This window comes from Hyla sarda, chromosome 5, assembly GCF_029499605.1.
Source record: "Hyla sarda isolate aHylSar1 chromosome 5, aHylSar1.hap1, whole genome shotgun sequence".
Taxonomy (NCBI): Eukaryota; Metazoa; Chordata; class Amphibia; order Anura; family Hylidae; genus Hyla; species Hyla sarda.
The window spans coordinates 222,719,313-222,739,063 of NC_079193.1; the positions used below are offsets into that span (position 1 = coordinate 222,719,313).

The 19,751-nt window shown below is 45.5% G+C and overlaps 1 protein-coding gene across 5 annotated transcripts in view; it reads left to right on the plus strand.

The window, feature by feature from the left end:
- The window catches only part of ADTRP (androgen dependent TFPI regulating protein), a 151,704-nt gene that overhangs the window by 77,042 nt on the left and 54,911 nt on the right, over positions 1-19,751 (plus strand). The window contains exon 1 of one of the 5 annotated variants that reach the window (XM_056521176.1): positions 16,689-16,737. The exons of 2 other annotated variants lie outside the window; for them this stretch is intronic. In XM_056521176.1, coding sequence (XP_056377151.1) covers positions 16,704-16,737 — 34 coding nt within the window. In that variant the 5' untranslated portion in view covers positions 16,689-16,703. Of the gene's footprint in view, positions 1-16,688; positions 16,802-19,751 lie in introns of those variants that run through there. 2 more of the 5 variants (XM_056521175.1, XM_056521172.1) reach the window with 2 other exon arrangements.

The window sequence follows — 19,751 nt, forward strand, 5'->3', positions numbered from 1 at the left end:
ACATTACATGATGTGTTACCAGCACTGACCTGGCCAATGTCAGCTCCTTTTTCCATAGTGTATACAGAACTAAAGAACCCATTCAGTAGCTCCGCTTTCTCTTGATCGCCTGTGACAACCTCACCATTATCATTATTAAGGGGTCCTACATGCTCTGTCCTTGTTTTTTTTGCATTTATATATCTAAAAAAATATTTAGGATTAGTTTTGCTTTCTTTGGCCGGTGACCCGGTGACCCGGAAAATAAGGCGATCGGGGTTTCCAAAACACCCACGATCCCCCTGAAGGGATAGGAGTGAGGTGGCAGGGGTGCCACCCCTCCTATCCCTGCTATTGGTCATCTAGAAGCGAAGACCAATAGCAGATCGGGGGCGAGGGGTTAACTTTTGGTTTCTCCGTTCTGCCCACCCACAATAGGCTGGGCAGAACAGGGAAACCGAGGAGGACCGGCGTCAAAGTCCACTCACCCATCGGTGGCGGCAGCGGGCAGCGATTGGTCGCGGGGTCCCTGGATCCTACGGAAGCCGGTGAGTTGCCTAGCAACATATGGAGGGCTACAGTTTGAGTAGCACAGTGCACAGTGATCTCCAAACTGTAGCCCTCCAGATGTTGCAAAACTACAACTCTCAGCATGCCCAGGCAGCTGTTTGCTGTTTGGGCATGCTGGGATTTGCAGTTTTGCAACAGCTGGAGGTCTACAGTTTGGAGATCACTGTGTAGTGGTCTCTAAACTGTGGCCCTCTACATCTTGCAAAACTACAACTCCTAACATGCCCACACAGCAGTTTGCTGTCTGGGCATGCTGGGATTTGTAGTTTTTCAACATCTGGAGGGCCACAGTTTGGAGATCACTGTGCAGTGGTCTCTAAACTGTAGCCCTCCAGATGTTGCAAAACTGCAAATCCCAGCATGCCCAAACAGCAAACAGATGTCTTGGCATGCTGGGAGTTGTAGTTGCGTACCTCCAGCTGTTGCATAACTACATCTCCTAGCATGCCCTTCGGTGATCAGTACATGCTGAGAGTTGTAGTTTTGCAACAGCTGGAGGCACACTGGTTGGAAAATACTGAGTTAGGTAACAGAACCTAACTGAAAGTTTTCCAACCAGTGTGACTTCAGCTGTTGCAAAAGTACAACTCCCAGCATGCACGGTCTGTCAGTACATTCTGGGAGTTGTAGTTTTGAAACAGCTGGAGGTTTGCCCCCCCATTTGAATGTACAGGGTACATTCACACGGGCAGGTTTACAGTAAGTTTCCTGCTTCAAGTTTGAGCTGCGGCAAATTTTTCGCCGCAGCTCAAACTCCTAGCCGGAAACTCACTGTAAACATCCGCCAGTGCTAATGTACCCTAAAAACACTACACCACACTACACTAACACATAATAAAAGTTAAAACACTACGTATACACCCCTTTACATTGTCCTCCCCAATATAAAGGAAAAACGTATTGTACGGCAGTGTTTCCAAAACTGAGCCTCCAGTTGTTGCAAAACAACAACTCACAGCATTTCCAGACAGCCACTGACTTTCCAGGCATGCTGGGAGTTTTGCAACAGCCGGAGGCACCCTGTTTGGGAATCACTGACGTAGAATACCCCTATGTCCACCCCTATGCAATCCCTAATTTAGTCCTCAAATGCGCATGGCGCTCTCTCACTACGGAGCCCTGTCGTATTTCAAGGAAACCGTTTAGGGCCACATATGGGGTATTTCCGTATTCAGGAGAAATTGCACTACAAATTTTAGGGGGCTTTTTCTCCTTTTACCCCTTATGAAAAGGAAAAGTTGGGGGCTACACCAGCCTGTTAGTGTAAAAAAACAAAAAATTATACACTAACATGCTGGTGTTGCCCCATACTTTTTATTTTCACAACAGGTAAAAGGAAAAAAAGACCCCCAAAATTTGTAACGCGATTTCTCCTGAGTACGGAAATACCCCATATGTGGGCGTAAAATGCTCTGCGGACGCACAACAAGGCTCAGAAGTGAGAGCGCACCATGTACATTTGAGGACTAAATGTGTGATTTGCACAGGGGTGGCTGATTTTATAGCGGTTCAGACATAAACGCAAAAAAAAGAAATACCCACATGTGACCCCATTTTGGAAACTACACCCCTCAGGAAACGTGACAAGGGGTATAGTGAGCCTTAACACCCCACAGGTGTTTGAGGAATTTTCATTAAAGTTGGATGGGAAAATGAATGAATTTTTTTTCACTAAAATGCTGGTGTTACCCTTAATTTTTCATTTTCATAAGGGAAAATAGGAAAAAGCCCCCAAAATTTGTAAGAAAATACCCCATATGTGGATGTAATGTGCTCTGCGGGTGCACTACAATGCTCAAAAGAGAAGTAGCGCCCCTGGGCTTTTGGAGAGAGAATGTGTCCGGAATTTAAAGGGGTACTCCGGTGGTTAATTTTTTTGACTATATGGCATCTTCTTTGTAAGTTTAGTTTTTTTGCAATATACATGTGTTATATGTTTTGGCAGCATGTGTGTGTTTTTCTTACCTGTTTGTTGGGCAGGAAGTTCTGTAGTTCAGGGGGTTTTCTTTTACTGTTGTCCACAGTTCTGAGTCTGTTGTGGACAAGATGTCACAGCTTTTTTTTTTCTCTGTCTGCATGAGAGGAATAAGCCACGCCCCCCCATCTCATCCACCTGAGTACACAGCTCCTCACCTCCCCTCCCCCCTGCTCTGTATTCTAAGGACACAGGTCTGCATAGGAGAAGGACCTCACAGAGAAGTTAAGTGTTATCTGAAGGGGAGGATGAGAAGGTGCACGGTCTGGGGATGTATGGACTGCATGGGAATAAATCTCATACTGGGAATGATCTCTATTGGGAAGATTTATCAAAACCTGGGCAGAGGAAAACTTGCCCAGTTGCCAATAGCAACCAGTCAGATCGCTTCTTTAATTTTTCACAGGCCTTCATAAAAATGAAAGCAGCAAGCTGATTGGTTGCTATGGGCAACTGGGCAAGTTTTCCTATGCACAGGTTTTGATAAATCTCCCCCTATATGTGAAGGGGGAGGGGGGGGGGGGGCTCCTGAATGACACATGATGAAAGTTGTAGTCCCTGTTTCGTGTGTGTATGCTAGTGTTTACAAAAAAGTGTGCCTCCAGCTGTTGCAAAACTACAACTCCCAGCATGCCCTTACAGACTTTGGGCATGCTGGGAGTTGTAGATTTGCAACAGCTGGAGGCACACTGGTTGGGAAACACTGTTCTAGCCTATTCAGCATACACATCATGTTACACCAGTGTTTCCCAACCAGTGTGGCTCCAGCTTTTGTAAAACTACAACTCCTAGCATGCCCAAAGGCTGTCAGGGCATGCTGGGAGTTGTAGTTTTGCAACACATGGAGGCACCCTGCTTGGAAAACACTGGTGTATGCCCTACAGAGGTGTGGTGAACTACAACCCCCAGGAGACTGCAGAGGCAGCATGCTGGTATTATACCACAGACTGAAGACTCCTGAATGACACATGCTAGGAGTTGTAGTCCCTTTTGTGTGTGTATGCCAGTGTATCCCAGCCAAGGCTGATTTATATTAGTGTGCTGTGTATAAGGGGGCTGACCCGGGAAAATAGTGGGTAAAGGGCAGAACAAAAAAAAAAAAAAAGGAGCAGCCCCAAACCAGCAAGGCATGTGGCATGCTGGGATTTGTAGTTTTCAGCACAGCAAGAAACAGGAAATAGAAGAAAATATAGGAAAACAAAGTGGGGGATAAAAAGACAACAAAGAACGGCAATAGAGTAGGCTAAACAACAAGAATATAAATGAAACAAAACAAATAAGGTAAGTAAAAAACGGTAAAACACGTTGACCACCAGAGTACCCCTTTAAGGCCATGTGTGTTTAAAAAGCCCCCCGTGGTGCCAGAACAGTGGACCCCCCCACCTGTGACCCCATTTTAGAAACTCCACCCCTCGCGTAATGTAATAAGGGGTACAGTGAGCATTTACACCCCACTGGTGTCTGACAGATTATTTGAACAGTGGTCTGTGAAAATGAAAAATTTAATTTTTCACTTGCACAGCCCACTGTTCCAAAGATCTGTCAAAAGCCAGTGGGGTGTAAATACTCACTCCACCCCTTATTAAATTCTGTGAGGGGTGTAGCTTCCAAAATGTGGTTACATGTGGAGCGTTTCTGCTGTTCTGGCACCACTGGAGGTTTGTAAATGCACATGTCACCCGACTTCAATTTCATCAAAATCCTGTCTCCAAAAGTCCAATGGCGCTCCTTCTGTTCTGAGACCTGTAGTGCGCCAGCAGAGCACTTAACGTCCACATATGAGGAGTTTTCTTAATCGGGAGAAATTGGGCTTCAAATTTTGGGGTCCATTTTCTCTTATTACCCCTTATGAAAAAGAAAAATTTGGGGTAACACCATCATTTTAGTGTTAAAAATCTAATTTTCCATTTTCACGTCCAAATTCAACGCAAAGTCGTCAAACACCTGTGGGCTGTTAAGGCTCACTATACCCATTGTTACATTTCTTGAGGGGTGTAGTTTCGAAAATAGTATGCCATGTGGTTTTTTTTTTCTGGTGTTCTGGCACCCTGGGGACTTTCTAAATGCAACATGCCCCCAAAAACCATTTCAGCAAAATTCTCTTTCAAAAAGCCAAATTTTGCTCCTTGTTTTCTGAGCATTGTAGTGCGCCAGCAAAGCACTTAACCTCCACATATAGGGCGTTTTCTTAATCAAGTGAAATTGGGCTTCATATTTTGGGGTCCATTTTCACCTATTACCCCTTGTGATAAAGAAAAATTTGGGGTAACACCATCATTTTAGTGTTAAAAATCTAATTTTCCATTTTCACGTCCAACTTCAATGCAAAGTCATCAAACACCTGTGAGGTGTTAAGGTTCACTATACCCCTTGTTGCGTTCCTTGAGGGGTGTAGTTTCTAAAATAGTATGCCATGTCTTTCTTTTTTGCTATTCTGGCACCATGGGGACTTTCTAAAGGCAATATGCCCCCCAAAAAACATTTCAGCAAAATTCTATTTCAAAAAGCCAAATTTTTCTCCTTCACTTCTGAGTATTGTAGTGCGCCAGCAGAGCATTTAATGTCCACATATGGGGCGTTTTCTTAATTGGAAGAAATTGGGCTTTAAATTTTGGGGTCCATTTTCCCCTATTACCCCTTGTGAAAAGAAAAATTTGGGGTAACACCATAATTTTAGTGTTAAAAATCTAATTTTCCATTTTCACGTCCAACTTCAATGCAAAGTCGTCAAACACCTGTGAGATGTTAAGGTTCACCATGCCCCTTGTTATGTTCCTTGAGGAGTGTAGGTTCCAAAATAGTGTACCATTATTTTGCTGTTCTGGCACCATGGGGGCTTCCTAAATGCAACATGGCCCCCAAAAGCTATGACAGCAAAATTAGTTTTAAAAAATCCCACTGTTGCTCTTTCCCTCTTGAGCCATGTTGTGAGCCCACAGAGCACTTTATGTCAACATATAAGGTATTTCCATACTCGAAAGAAATTGGGCTACAAATTTTGGGGGGCTTTTTCTCCATTTACCACTTTTAAAAATGAAAAAAATGGGGCTACAAGAACATGTTGGTGTAAAAAATGTAGATTTAGATTTTTCTTCTCAACTTTGCTGCTATTCTTGTGAAACACCTAAAGGGTTAAAAAACTTTCTGAATGTCATTTTGAATACTTTGAAGGGTGTAGTTTCTATAATGGGGTAATTTATGGTGTATTTCTCACAGAAAGGCCTCTCAAACCCACTTAACTTAACTAGTCCCTGAAAAATTCAGATTTTGAAATTTTCGTGAAAATTTTGAAAATTGCTGCTATACTTTGAAGCCCTCTAATGTCATCAAAAAAAAACTTTCTGATGCCAACATAAAGTATACATATTGTATTTGTGAATCGATATAAAATATATTTGGAATATCCATTTTCCTTACAAGCAGAGAGTTTCAAATATAAAATGGATTTGGAATATCTATTTTCCTTACAAGCAGAGAATTTCAAAGTTAGAAAATTTCTGCAAAATTAGCAAAATTTTCATTAAATTTGGGGATTTTTCACCAAGAAAGGATGCAAGTAACGCCGAAAATTTACCATTATGTTAGAGTAGAACATGTCATGAAAAAACTCTCTCGGAATCAGAATAAACGGTAAAAGCATCCCAGAGTTATTAATGCATAAAGTGACAGTGGTCAGAATTGCAAAAAAGGGCTGAGTCCTTAAAGGGGTTATCCACCATAAGGTGATTTTAGTACATATCAGACAGACAGTATCGGACATGTTTAGGAAGGATCTGCGCTTGTCTTGGGGCTAAATGGCTATGTTGTGAGATTACCATAACAGTGTGGCTAGCTTTTTGTTAACTGGTATTTCCTGTTTGACTTTTCTTTTTTTTTACTACAAATCCCACAATTCCGTTTTCCTCCCTCCCACACATCAGCTGCCCCACCCATTGAAACATAAATGAGCTGCATCCATCAAAAGACCCGTGATTTTCAATCAGGGTGCCTGCAGCTGCTGCATTAGTTGCAAATTAATCTCTCTACCACCAAGCGATTGCTCCACCCATTGAAGCAGATAGGCTCCCTGTCATCGGCTGGCGTCAGGTCTCGGCCACATTGCAACCTGGGAAAAATCTGAGACAACAGTAATTTTGTATGCTGTTAAAAATAAATATTGGAGTGAAAATCACAGAAGAATTGTGAGAAAACCATCACACACAGGTACAGACACTATATTATGAACTACACTAACTTTACAGCCCCTGTAGCATAGTCAAATAAAAACAATTCCTGGAATACCCCATTAAGGTGAAAAAGGGCTGAGTCCTTAAGGGGTTAAGAATAAATATGTCATGTTTATACACTAATGGGTGAGACTGTGTAACAAGTGGCGCTCCGGCCGGACATACCGGCCGGGAGCACCTCTGCTCCCGTGTCTCAGCTCCCGGCGGTGCTGGGATTCGCATTGCGTGACGCGCCCGCATGCGAGTCCCAGCCCATCACTCACCTCCGTCCCCGACTTCTGTCCCTCAGCTCCGACACGCGCGCCCCCTGCCTTCTAGCGCACGCTGGAGCTTTGAAATTTAAAGAGCCAGTGCGCCCGTAATTAGTATTTGCACCTGCACCTTTTTTTTTATACGTTTTCGCTCCTCCCTAGCACCCCTGCCGGATCTTTCTTTGCCTTGCACTTTAGAGAAAGCAGTTCCCGTTATTCCTTGCCGTGTACCAGACCTTTTGCATTCCGTGACCCGACCGTGTTCTAGCCGCCAGCCTATTGACCTTCTGCTACCCTTCTGCCTACGCTCCTGTGCTGCCTGCCCTGACCCCTAGCCTGCCTGACTACGTCCCGCCTGTTCCTTTGGTACCACGCTTTACCTCAGCCACCTGTTTGGTCATGTTGTGCCAAGGGTAACCACCTGGGAGTCGCCTGCCGCAGCAAACCCAACCCACGTTGCAGCGGGCTCTGGTGAAAACCAGCGGCACCTTAGACTCCGCTCCCTGGCATGGCCCGCGTCATCTGCCAAACAGGTCCAGTGGATCTACTGCATCACCTGTTCCAGACTACCGTGGTTTTACGGATCTACTACTCCCTGGGTACCTGCCGTCTGTGGTGAGTCTAACAGTAAGATCCAGCCATGGATCCCGCTGAGGTACCCCTGCCTGAGGATTCGCATCTCTCCTCCAAAGTGGTCCATCAGTCGCAGCAGTTGGCCCACCAGGCGCAGCAATTAAATCAACTGTCCACCATGCCGCAGCTACTTCTATCTATACTGCAGCAGTCTCCTACGGTCCCTGCAGTTCCTTTAGCTACAAAGCTTCATCTTCCCCTTCCCACAAAGTTTGACGGAGATTCTAAGCAATGTAGAGGCTTTGTGATGCAGTGCTCCTTGCACCTGGAGCTCATGGTGGATCAGTTTCCTACGGAGAGTGCTATGGTGGCCTTTGTGATCAGTATCTTGTCTGGGAAGGCCCTGACCTGGGCTACTTCGCTCTCGGATTGTAGCGATCCAATTACATCCAACCTCACTGCTTTCCTGGATGAATTCCGCAGCGTTTTTGAAGAACCCACACGTGTCTCCTGCGCTGAGTCAGCTCTTCTTAACCTAAGTCAAGGGACTTCCTTCGTGGGAGTCTATGCAGTCCAGTTTCGTATCCTTGCTTCTGAATTGGCATGGAACAACGAGGCCTTGTTTGCTATATTTAAAAAAGGACGCTCTTGCTGCACGATATTCTCCATCTAACCTGTGTGAGCTGATCCATTTGGCCGCACGAATTGATGTACGTTTCTCCGAAAGACAGGAGGAGCTCCAAAAAGAAAGTGGATTTACTGAAAAGGCTATGCCAAAGGTTTATACTCGTCTCACACTGGAGGAAAGATCCCGACGCCTCAGCAAGAGTTTGTGTCTGTACTGTGCCAGTCCAGAGCATTTCCTCAAAGACTGTCCTTCCCGTTCTCAGAATCCAGGAAAACGTCCGAACCCAGGTTATGTAGGGACTTCTCTGGGTGTGTGCACCTCTCTGCTCGTTTGAATATCTCCGTACAAGTCCACGTTTCTGCCCAGACTTCTTTCTTCGCTACAGCATTTTTGGACTCTGGCAATTTTATTGATGTCTCTCTCATACATGAATTTCGCCTTCCAGGGAGTCGCCTTGCCAAGCCACTGTTCATTTCTTCCGTCACTGGACAAAATCTGGACTGTAGAGTGCTATGTCGCACGGAGTCTCTTCTTCTGCAGGTGGGAGTCTCACATAAGGAGAGGATTGAATTCTTTGTGCTTCCACATTGTACTTCCCAAATACTTCTCGGTCTTCCTTGGCTCCAACTCCTTTCCCCTCAGCTTGACTGGAAATCCGGAGAGGTCACTCGCTGGGGACAATGCTGTCATAATCGTTATCTAGAGTCAGTCCAGCCTAAAATTCTTTCTGCTATTTCTCCCATGCCTGGTCTGCCTACCCCTTATCATTACTTTTCTGAGGTCTTTTGCGAAAGACAGGCCGAGACTTTGCCTCCACATCGTCCTTATGATTGCCCGATTGATTTACTGCCTGGGACTATGCCACCTCGGGGTAGAATCTATCCTTTGTCAGTCCCAGAGACTCAAGCCATGCAAGAATACATCCGAGAGAACCTCAAAAAAGGATTTATCCGGAAGTCTTCGTCACCAGCAGGAGCCGAGTTCTTCTTTGTCAGCAAGAAGAATGGTTCTCTCCATCCTTGTATTGATTACAGAGGTCTCAACAAGATCATGGTCAAGAATCATTATCCTATTCCTTTGATCTCAGAACTTTTTGATCGTCTTCTGGGGGCCAAAGTCTTCTCTAAACTGGATTTACGTGGTGCCTACAACCTGATTCGAATTCGAGAGGGAGACGAAACGAAAACGGCTTTCAACACCCACGAGGGACATTTTGAGTATCTTGTGATGCCTTTTGGCCTTTGCAATGCTCCAGCTGTTTTCCAGGAATTCGTCAATGATATCTTCCGCGACCTTCTCTACACTTGTGTAGTCGTTTATCTGGATGACATACTGATTTATTCTTCTAACTTGGAGGAGCATCGTACTCATGCTCGTCTGGTCCTACAACGCCTTCGGAGGAATCATCTCTATGCCAAACTGGAGAAATGCCTTTTTGAGAAATCCAGTCTTCGTTTTCTAGGATACATTGTCTCTCATCAAGCACTGCAAATGGATACAATAAAATTGTCTGCGATTTTGGATTGGCCTCTCCCTACCGGTCTGCGGGCTATTCAATGTTTTCTGGGATTTGCAAACTACTATCGTCAGCTCATCCCACATTTTTCTTCTGTGGTTGCTCCCATCAGGCAAGGTGGTCTTTGTTCTTCTCCCGATTTAATTTTTGTATTCATTTCTGTCCAGCTAATAAGAATATCAGAGCTGATGCCCTCTCCAGATCTTCTGACGTTGTGGGTTTGGATCCAACTCCAAGACATATTATCCCTCCTGATCGTCTGATTTCTGCAGCTCCTGCTGATCTTCTACAGCAGCCTCCTTGTAAAACTTTTGTACCACTCAGATTGAGACGCAAAGTTCTAAACTGGGGTCATTCTTCCTTATTGGCTGGTCATCCGGGAGTATGCAAGACACTTCTTCTTATCTCCCAACACTTTTGGGGGCCATGTCTGGAACACGATGTCTCTGAATTTGTGCGTTCCTGTGCCACTTGTGCTCAAGACAAGCCCTCTCGACTGAGACCCGCAGTACTTCTGCAGCCGTTACCCATTCCTGAGGTTCCATGGACTCACATGGCTGTGGATTTTATTACCGACCTTCCACCATCACATAATAACACAGTCATCTGGGTTGTGGTAGACTGGTTTTCTAAAATGGCTAATTTCATTCCTCTCCCCGGGCTCCCATCAGCTCCACAACTGGCTAAGCATTTTTTACTTCATATCTTCCGTCTTCATGGTCTTCCAGAAAACATTGTCTCGGATCGTGGAGTACAGTTTGTGTCCAAATTCTGGCGAGTCCTCTGTTCCTGTCTTGGCATCAGTTTGGATTTCTCCTCTGCCTACCACCTCCAGTCTAATGGTCAGGTGGAAAGGGTAAATCAAATTTTACAGGCTTATTTACGGCATTTTGTCTCTGCTCGTCAGGACGACCGTGTAGATCTTCTTCCCTGGGACGAATTTTCCTATAATCAGAAGGACTCTGAGTCCACAAAGACATCTCCGTTTTTTATTGTTTTTGGTCATCATCCCAGGTCTCCTCTTCCGGTCCCAGTCTGTTCCAGTCTCCCTGCTGTAGATGAACTTGTCAGAGATTTCTCCTCCATTTGGCAACAGACTCGGAAATCTTTATCTCTGGCCTCCTCCCGAATGAAGAATCAAGCAGACAAGAAAAGAAGATCTCCTCCATCTTTCTCTCCTGGTGATAAAGTTTGGTTATCTTCTAAATTCATCCGGTTTAAAATTCCAAGTTACAAACCTCGTTTCCTGGGTCCGTTCGAGGTATTATAAAAAATCAATCCAGTTTCATACAAACTCCGCTTGCCACCTTCTTTACATATTCCTAACTCCTTTCATGTTTCTCTCCTCAAACCTCTGGTTATCAACCTTTATTCTCAAAGAAAAAATTCTGCTCCAACTCCTGTCTCCGGTTCCTCAGATATTTTTCAAGTTAAAGAAATCCTGGCCTCTAAAATTGTACGTGACAAATTTTTTTTTAGTTAAGACTGCAGCAGCAGGGACCCCCTTTAGAAAGCAGCAGCAGGGCCCCCCCTTTAGACAGCAGCAGCAGGGAGCCCTGTTTAGACAGCAACAGCAGCGGCAACAGCATGGCCCCCCTTTTAGATAGCAGCAGGGCCCCCCGTTTAGTCAGCAGCAGCAACAGTAGGGCCCCCCTTTTAGACAGCAGCAGCAGAGACCCCCATTTAGTCAGCAGCAGCAGGGCCCCCCCGTTTAGTCAGCAGCAGCAGGGCCCCCAATTTAGTCAGCAGCAGGGCCCCCCGTTTAGACAGCAGCAGCAGGGCCCCCCGTTTAGACAGCAACAGCAGCAGCAACAGCAGGGCCCCCCTTTTAGACAGCAGCAGGGCCCCCCGTTTAGTCAGCAGCAGCAGGGCCCCCCGTTTAGGCAGCAGGGCCCCCTGTTTCGACAGTGACAGCAGCAGCAGGGCCCCTCCTTTAGACAGCAGCCCCCCTCTAGACAGCAGCCCCTCTCTAGACAGCAGCAGCACCCCTCCTTGCAGACAGCTCACCTGCGGCTGTCCTCTGTTGGTTGCTGCAGCTCCACTCTCCCATCCTCCCGTCCGCATCATGGCATCCTATGGAGGAGCATGTGACATATATGTCACTCTGCTTCCTCCGTAGCGTCACGCTGGGCGCAGGGGAGGAGGAGTGACGTGTGTGTCACATGCTCCTTCATGGAACACTATGATGCGGACGGGAGGATTGGAGAACGGGGCAGCGGAGCGGCACCAGGTATCGGGCATGGTATCGGGGACATTGAACGAGTCCCCGATACCATGCAAATGGCTAGTATCGGCTCCGATAACGATACTAGTATCAGGACATCCCTAATCATTAGTACACTGCTCAAAAAATAAAGAGAACACCTAAACAACACAATGTAACTCCAAGTCAACCACACTTCTGTGAAATCACACTGTCCACTCAGGAAGCAACACTGATTGACAATCAATTTCACATGCTGTTGTGCAAATGGAACAGACAACAAGTGGAAATTATAGGAAATTAGCAAGACACCTCCAATAAAGGAGTGGTTCTGCAGATGGTGACCACAGACCACTTCTCAGTTTCTATGCTTCCTGGCTGATGTTTTGGTCACTTTTGAATGCTGGTGGTGCTTTCACTCTAGTGGTAGCATGAGACGGAGTCTACAACCCACACAAGGGGCTCAGGTAGTGCAGCTCATCCAGGATAGCACATCAATGCGAGCTGTGGCACGAAGGTTTTCTGTGTCTGTCAGCGTAGTGTCCAGAGCATGGAGGCGCTACCAGTAGACAAGCCTGTACATCAGGAGACGTGGAGGAGGCCGTAGGAGGGCAACAACACAGCAGCAGGACAGCTACCTTCGCCTCTGTGCAAGGAGGAGCAGGAGGAGCACTGCCAGAGCCCTGCAAAATGACCTCCAGCAGGCCACAAATGTGCATGTGTCCACTCAAACGGTCAGAAACAAACTCCATGAGGGTGGTATGAGGGCCTGACGTCAGCAGATGGGGGTTGTGCTTACAGCCCAAAACCGTGCAGGACGTTTTGCATTTGCCAGAGAACATCAAGATTGTCAAATTCGCCGCTGGCACCCTGTGCTCTTTACAGATGAAAGCAGGTTCAGAGTCTGGAGACATAACATAGAAACATAGAATGTGTCGGCAGACAAGAACCATTTGGCCCATCTAGTCTGCTCAATAATCTGAATCCTATCAATAGTCCCTGGCCCTATCTTATATGGAGGATGGCCTTATGCTTATCCCATGCATGTTTTAACTCCTTCACTGTATTTGCAGCTACCACTTCTAAAGGAAGGCTATTCCATGCATCCACTACTCTCTCAGTAAAGTAAGACGCCATGGAAAACGTTCTGCTGCCTGCAACATCCTCCAGCATGACCGGATTGGGTCACCGGCGGTGGGTTAGTAATGGTTAGGGGTGGCATCACTCTCTGACGTGATGTTTGACCTACTGGAGGTTTCTCCTATGGGTACACAGGATCCTTGGAGCTTAGCCAGAGTGACCATTGAGTTCTTGGTCATCTCTCTTACCAGGAAACTTCTCCCTTAATTATTTAGTGTGAGGGTTAAGCCAGCTCTGTGAGTCCTAGTTGTTCCAAAGTTTTTCCATATAAGATCTATGGAGGCCACTGCACTCTTGAGAACTTTCAGTGCAGCAGACAATGTTTTGTACCCTTCTCCAGATCTGTGGCCTTAACCCCTTAAGGACACAGGGCGTACAGATACGCCCTGAGTCCTTAAGTACCAGGATGTCAGGGCGTACCTGTAAGCCCTGGTCATATTTACCAGGTTTAAACCATTAGCACTAGCAGAGAACGGGTTAAACCCAGTGGATCCCGGTCGCTGCAGGCAGCCAGGATCCACAGCTAATGCCTGGCACCGGAAATGGGGCTGATGCTGGCATTAACCCTTTAGACGCCACGATCAAAGTTGATTGCGGCATCTAATACGAAAGTGAAAGAATCCTGGCAGCTCAGCGGAGCCGATCGGGACTATCGTGACAAAATCGTGATGTTCTGATCAGCTTAGCGGACGACGAGAGGGTCCTCACCCTCTATGCTATGGCATAGCATTGATCATTATATGCAATCAGAAGATTGCATGTTGTAGCCCCCTGTGGGAGCTAAAAAAAAGTGTAAAAATAAAAGTTAATAAAAGGTCATTAACCCTTCCCCATTAAAAGTTTAAATCACCCCCCTTTTCCCATTTTTTAAAATAAAATAATGTAATAAAGAATAAAAATAATAAATTGTAAATGTCCGAACTATTAAAATATAAGATTAGCTAAACCGCACGTCTGATTGCGTACACGTAGAAAAATATACCATACAAAATATTAATAAAAAGCGATTTAAAAGTCCCATCAAAACAAAAATTGGACCAATAAAAACTACAGACCACGGTGCAAAAGATGACAATTTTAAACATACTAATTTTGGTGCATGTAGTTAATTTTTTTCTTTTAAATAGTAAAATAAATTCAACCTACATAAATTGGGTATCCCTGTAAAATGCTCTGCAGACGAACTACAATGCTCAGAAGAGAAGGAGTCACATTTGGCTTTTGGAAAGCAAATTTTGCTGAAATGGTTTTTGGGGGGCATGTCGCATTTAGGAAGCCCCTGTGGTGCCAGAAAAGCAAAAAAACAACAACAAAAAAACAACAGATGGCATAATATTTTGGAAACTACACCCCTTAGGGAACGTAACAAGGGGTACAGTGAGCCTTAAAGGGGTATTCCGGGCAAAAACATTTTATCCCCTATCCAAAGGGGATAAGATGTCTGATCGCGGGGGGCCCGCCGCTGAGACCCCCCGCGATCTCCCTGCAGAACCCGCATTCTATGCGGGTGCTGAATCTCCAGTTTCGGAAACCTCTGGGTTTCCAGGACTGGGGACGTGATGTCATGCCACACCCCCTCCATTCATGTCCAAAGGATAGGGGATAAAACGTTTTTCCCCGGAATACCCCTTTAACACCTCACAGGTGTTTGACGACTTTTTGTTAAAGTTGGATGTGTAAATGAAAAAAAAAATTTTTTCACTAAAATGCTGTTTTTTCCCCAAATTTTAAATTTTTACAAGGGGTAACAGGAGAAAATGACCCCCAAAATTTGTAACCCCATTTCTTCTGAGTATGGAAATACCCCATATGTGGACATCAAGTGCTCTGCTGGCGCACTACAATGCTCAGAAGAAGAGGAGCACCATTGATCTTTTGGAGAGATAATTTGTTTGGAATTGAAGTCAGGGGACATGTGCGTTTACAAAGCCCCCCCGTGGTGACAGAACAGTGGACCTACCCACATGTGACCCCATTTTGGAAACTAAACCGCTCACAGAATTTAATAAGGGATGCAGTGAGCATTTACACCCCACTGGCGATTGACAAATCTTTGGAACAGTGGGCTGTGCAAATGAAGAAATCAATTTTTCATTTTCACGGACCACTGTTCCAAAAATCTGTCAGACACCTGAGGGGTGTAGTTTCCAAAATGGGGTCACATGGGGGGGGGGGGGAGTCCATTGTTCTGGCACTATGGGGGCTTTATAAAAACACGTGGCCTTCAATTCCGGACAAATTTTTTTCTTCAAAATCCCAATGGTGCTCCTTCTCTTCTGAGCATTGTAGTGCGCCAGCAGAGACTTTACATCCACACATGGGGTATGTTGTTACTCAGAAGAAATGGGGTTACAAATTTTGGAGGGGCTTTTTTTTTCTTATTTTCCCTTGTGAAAATGAAAAATTTAGGGTAACACCAGCATTTTTGTGACATTTTTTTTTTCATTTTCCCATCCAACTTTAATGATGCAGCTCCCTGGATCCTACGGAAGTCGGTGAGTTGCCTAGCAACATCTGGAGGGCTACAGTTTAGAGACCACTGCACAGTGATCTCCAAACTGTGGCCCTCCAGATGTTGCAAAACTACAAATCCCAGCATTCCCAGACAGCAAACTGCTGTGTGGGCATGCTAGGAGTTTTAGTTTTGGAAGATCTAGAGGGCCACAGTTTAGAGATCACTGCAAAGTGATCTCCAAACTGCAGCCCTCCAGCTACTGTAAAACTACAAACCCCAGCATGCCCACACAGCAAACAGCTGTCTAGGCATGATGGGAGTTGTCGTTTTGCAACATCTGGAGCTCTATAGTTTAGAGACTATTGTATAGTGGTCTCATACTGTAGCCCTCCAAATGTTGCTAGGCAACTCACCGCCTTCCGTAGTATCCAGGGAGACACATCGCCATCCTCTTCTTCCGCTGCTGATCGTCGCCTGCTGATGGGTAAGTGGACTTCGGCGACGGTCCCTGACGGTTTCCCCATTCTGCCCTGCCTATTGTGGGTGGGCAGAACGGGGAAACCGAAAGTTAACCCCCCCGCCCCCAATCTGCTATTGGTCGTCGCTTCTTGACGACCAATAGCAGGGATAGGAGGGGTGGCACCCCTGCCACCTCACTCCTATCCCTTCAGGGGGATCGTGGGTGTCTTGGACAAACACGCTCCCCCTTATATTCCGGGTCACCATAGACCCCTATGACCCGGCGATTTGTATTCATCTGCGATTTGCGGTAATCGCTGACATGGGGGGTGTCTGATAGATATCAGCAGTCACCTCCATCCGGTCACCGCCCGGCGGGGACCAAAATTCCCATGGGCGTACAGGTACGCCCTGGGTCCTTAAGTGGTTAAACAATCCTGCCATGAGATCTTACATGGACAGGGAGGTGTCTTTCCACATCATGTCCAATCACCTGAATTTACCACAGGTGACTCCAATCAAGGTGTCTTATACATCTTATACATGATCATGAGAAATAGGAGCCCCTAGAGCTAACTTTCAATTGTCATAGCAAAGTATCTAAATACTTATTAATATGCAAAACCTTAGTTTTTTCTTTGTATTAAATTGCTAAAATATCTAAAATTCTCTTTTTTACTTTGTCATTATGTTCAAGCCACGCCTCTTTGATTCATCGAGAAGGAGAGATGCTACATACAGATGCTGTTGCTCTAATTGCAAGTAATGCTATATGCACATCTCAGTAGTTTACTAGCTTACGCCTGGGAGAGAGATTTAAGATAAGGTATAGTTATTGCATATAAAGTTATTTAAAATATAGTTGTTTCATTGAATTCTTGTGGTAATTCCAGAGGTGATATATGACGACGACCATGGGGCCTCAGTCTTGAAAAGATTACATAGATTTAAAAAAAAATGTAAATAGAAAATGTTGAATAGATTCACAAGTTTAATGTGCCAGAAGCACGAGGAGATCTTATGGCGGAACAATGATAGAACCTGGTAATTGGAATTGGCAAACTTTAAATTCTTTTTTGGCAGAAAAAGAAAGTGAGAGGCCACTCACGATGTCCATGTTCCCAGGTAATTCTTTATTTTCTTTTCATTCAGTGTTTTAAAATAGCCAGCAAGGCGAGGTCAGACGCATGGATGGCGTTGCAATTGCAACGCCATCCAGGCGTCTGACCTTGCCTTGCTGGCTATTTTAAAGCACTGAATGAAAAGAAAATAAAGAATTACCTGGGAACACGGACATCGTGAGTGGCCTCTCACTTAATTTTTCTGCCATGGTTCAATTGCCTATATCTCATTGAGACTGAGCACCACCAATACAGACCCATGATTAACTCACCCTCCTAAAACCACTAGACTGCCCTTGTACACCTCTGGAACTGCATGGTTGTGCCGACTGCTGCTTCTTTGTAACCACTTTAAATTATTTTTTGAGGACCCATTGGAAGGCAAGTCTGGTGCCAGCAGCTGTGGTATTTCCAGCTCCAATAGTGTATAATTGCTGCAGTGTAAACTATGACAAAGCTCCTAGTTGTATCTTAAAATCGAGCTGGCGGTCCGCCACGAGGCCTAGCCCCTGCCTCTGAGCGCACCCCCATGCTCTGAGTGTAAACTTGAATAGGGAGGGACTGCAGTACCAGCAACTTGGACAGGAGCATATTCAGCTTCTGTGCTGTTGCATAGGTGGGCGCATAAAACTAGAAGTGGCTGCAGTGAAAAAGCTCGTACTTGTGTCTTAAAATCGAGCTGGTGGTCCTCTGCGAGGCGAGCTACCTCCCTGCCTCTCTATATGTTACACATATGAGAGGAAGACAATGCGCTCCACTACGCTTAAAACTGTATTAGACTACAGAAACAAGGGTGTAATTTTCACTGGCCTTTCACAGTAACTAGGCCCAAATTAGTTTTTCAGGAAAAAAAACGTACACCAGGTAGGTGTTCCTACACTTACAAACCGTATAAGGCCACAGAAACAAGGGTGTAGCTTTTTGCTGGCCTTTCACAGTAACTAGGCCCAAATTAGTTTTTCAGGAAAAAAAACGTACACCACGTAGGTGTTCCTACTCTTTACACTTATGTGAGCTGGACAATACGCTCATCTTAAAACTGTATAAGACTCTGTAGGGTGGCTGGCCTTTCAAAGCTACAACAAGGGTGTAGTTTTGGCTGGCCTTTCACAGTAACTAGGCCCAAATTAGTTTTTCAGGAAAAAAGTTTACACTTATGAGAGTAGGACTATGTGCTCCACTACAAACTGTATAAGGCTACAGTACCAAGGGCCAAATTAGTTTTTCAGGGAAAAAACGTACACCACGTAGGTTTACCTGCAGTTTACACTTATGTAAGCTGGACAATACTCTCAGCTTAAAACTGTATAAAGCTACAGAAACAAGGGTGTAGCTTTCACTGGCCGTACCGTAGGCCGTAGGTGTACATACCGTTTAAACTTATGAGAGGAGGACTATGCGCTCTACTACAAACTGTATAAGGCTACAGAAACAAGGGTGTAGCTTTGGCTAGCCTTTCACAGTAACTAGGCCAAAATTAGTTTTTCAGGAAAAAAAAATGTACACCATCTATGTATGCACAGGTTACTCTTATGAGAGGACAATAAGCTTTGCTACGCAACCGGTATTAGGCACTGTAATCAGGTGATTATGGCTTTTTGTGCTCACCCTAACTGACCCTTGTTAGGGTGCTTTCACACCACGTTTTCAGCCTACGACTGACGGATTCGGCTGGGGGAGGGGAAGACCGTGTGCTCCCTTACCCCAGCCGGACCGGTGCTGAAATCCATTGACTTTAATGAGCCGACCAGAGTCACCGTTTGACTCCAGTCGACTCATTTTTGACCCGTATCTGGCTTTCTGACTGGACCTAAAACCGTAGTATATTACGGTTTTAGGTCCGGTCACAAAACCGGATACAAGGCAGAAATGAGCCGACCGGAGTCAATGGATTTCAGTGCCGGTCTGGCTGGGGTACGGGAGCGCATGGTTTTCCCCTCCCCCAGCCTGATCCGGTAGCTATAGGCTGAAAACGTGGTGTGAAAGCACCCTTAGCTTTACAGTTGTTGTACAACCAACTGCAGCAGTACAGAATCACTGTGTAGTAGAGCCCAGTACAGTATTATTAGGCACTAATAACAGGTTACAATGGCTTTTACTGTTCTGCCTGACTGGCCCCTTTAAGCTTTAGAGTTGCTGTACACCCCACTGCAGCAGTGGAGTCACTGTGTATTACCCCCAAAAGTGTACTTTCTCTTTATCTCTCTGTCAGTGCTTTTATGCAGTGATTTGGGCTTGAGGTGAATCGATGCTGTAAAGCTGATTTTCTGTGCAATGCACACAATGCACTCTCTCTCCCTGCAGTGAAACGCTCTCTCTGAAATAAAACACTAAAGTGACTGACCGCAAGATGGCTGCTGATTATCACAGCGGTGGTTGGCTGCAGATAGGCTGCATGCTGCATGTGATTCAGGGTCATCGGGGGAGATTTATCAAAACCTGTCTGGAGGAAAAGTTGCCCAGTTGCCCATAGCAACCATACATATTGCTTCTTTCATTTTTAACAAAGCCTCTGCAAAATGAAAGAAGCAATCTGATTGGTTGCAATGGGCAACTGGGCAACTTTTCCTTTGCACAGGTTTTGATAAATCTCCCCCATCCTGCCTACAGAAGCCCCGCCCGTGACAGTTACAGTGAGATTTCCACATATAATAA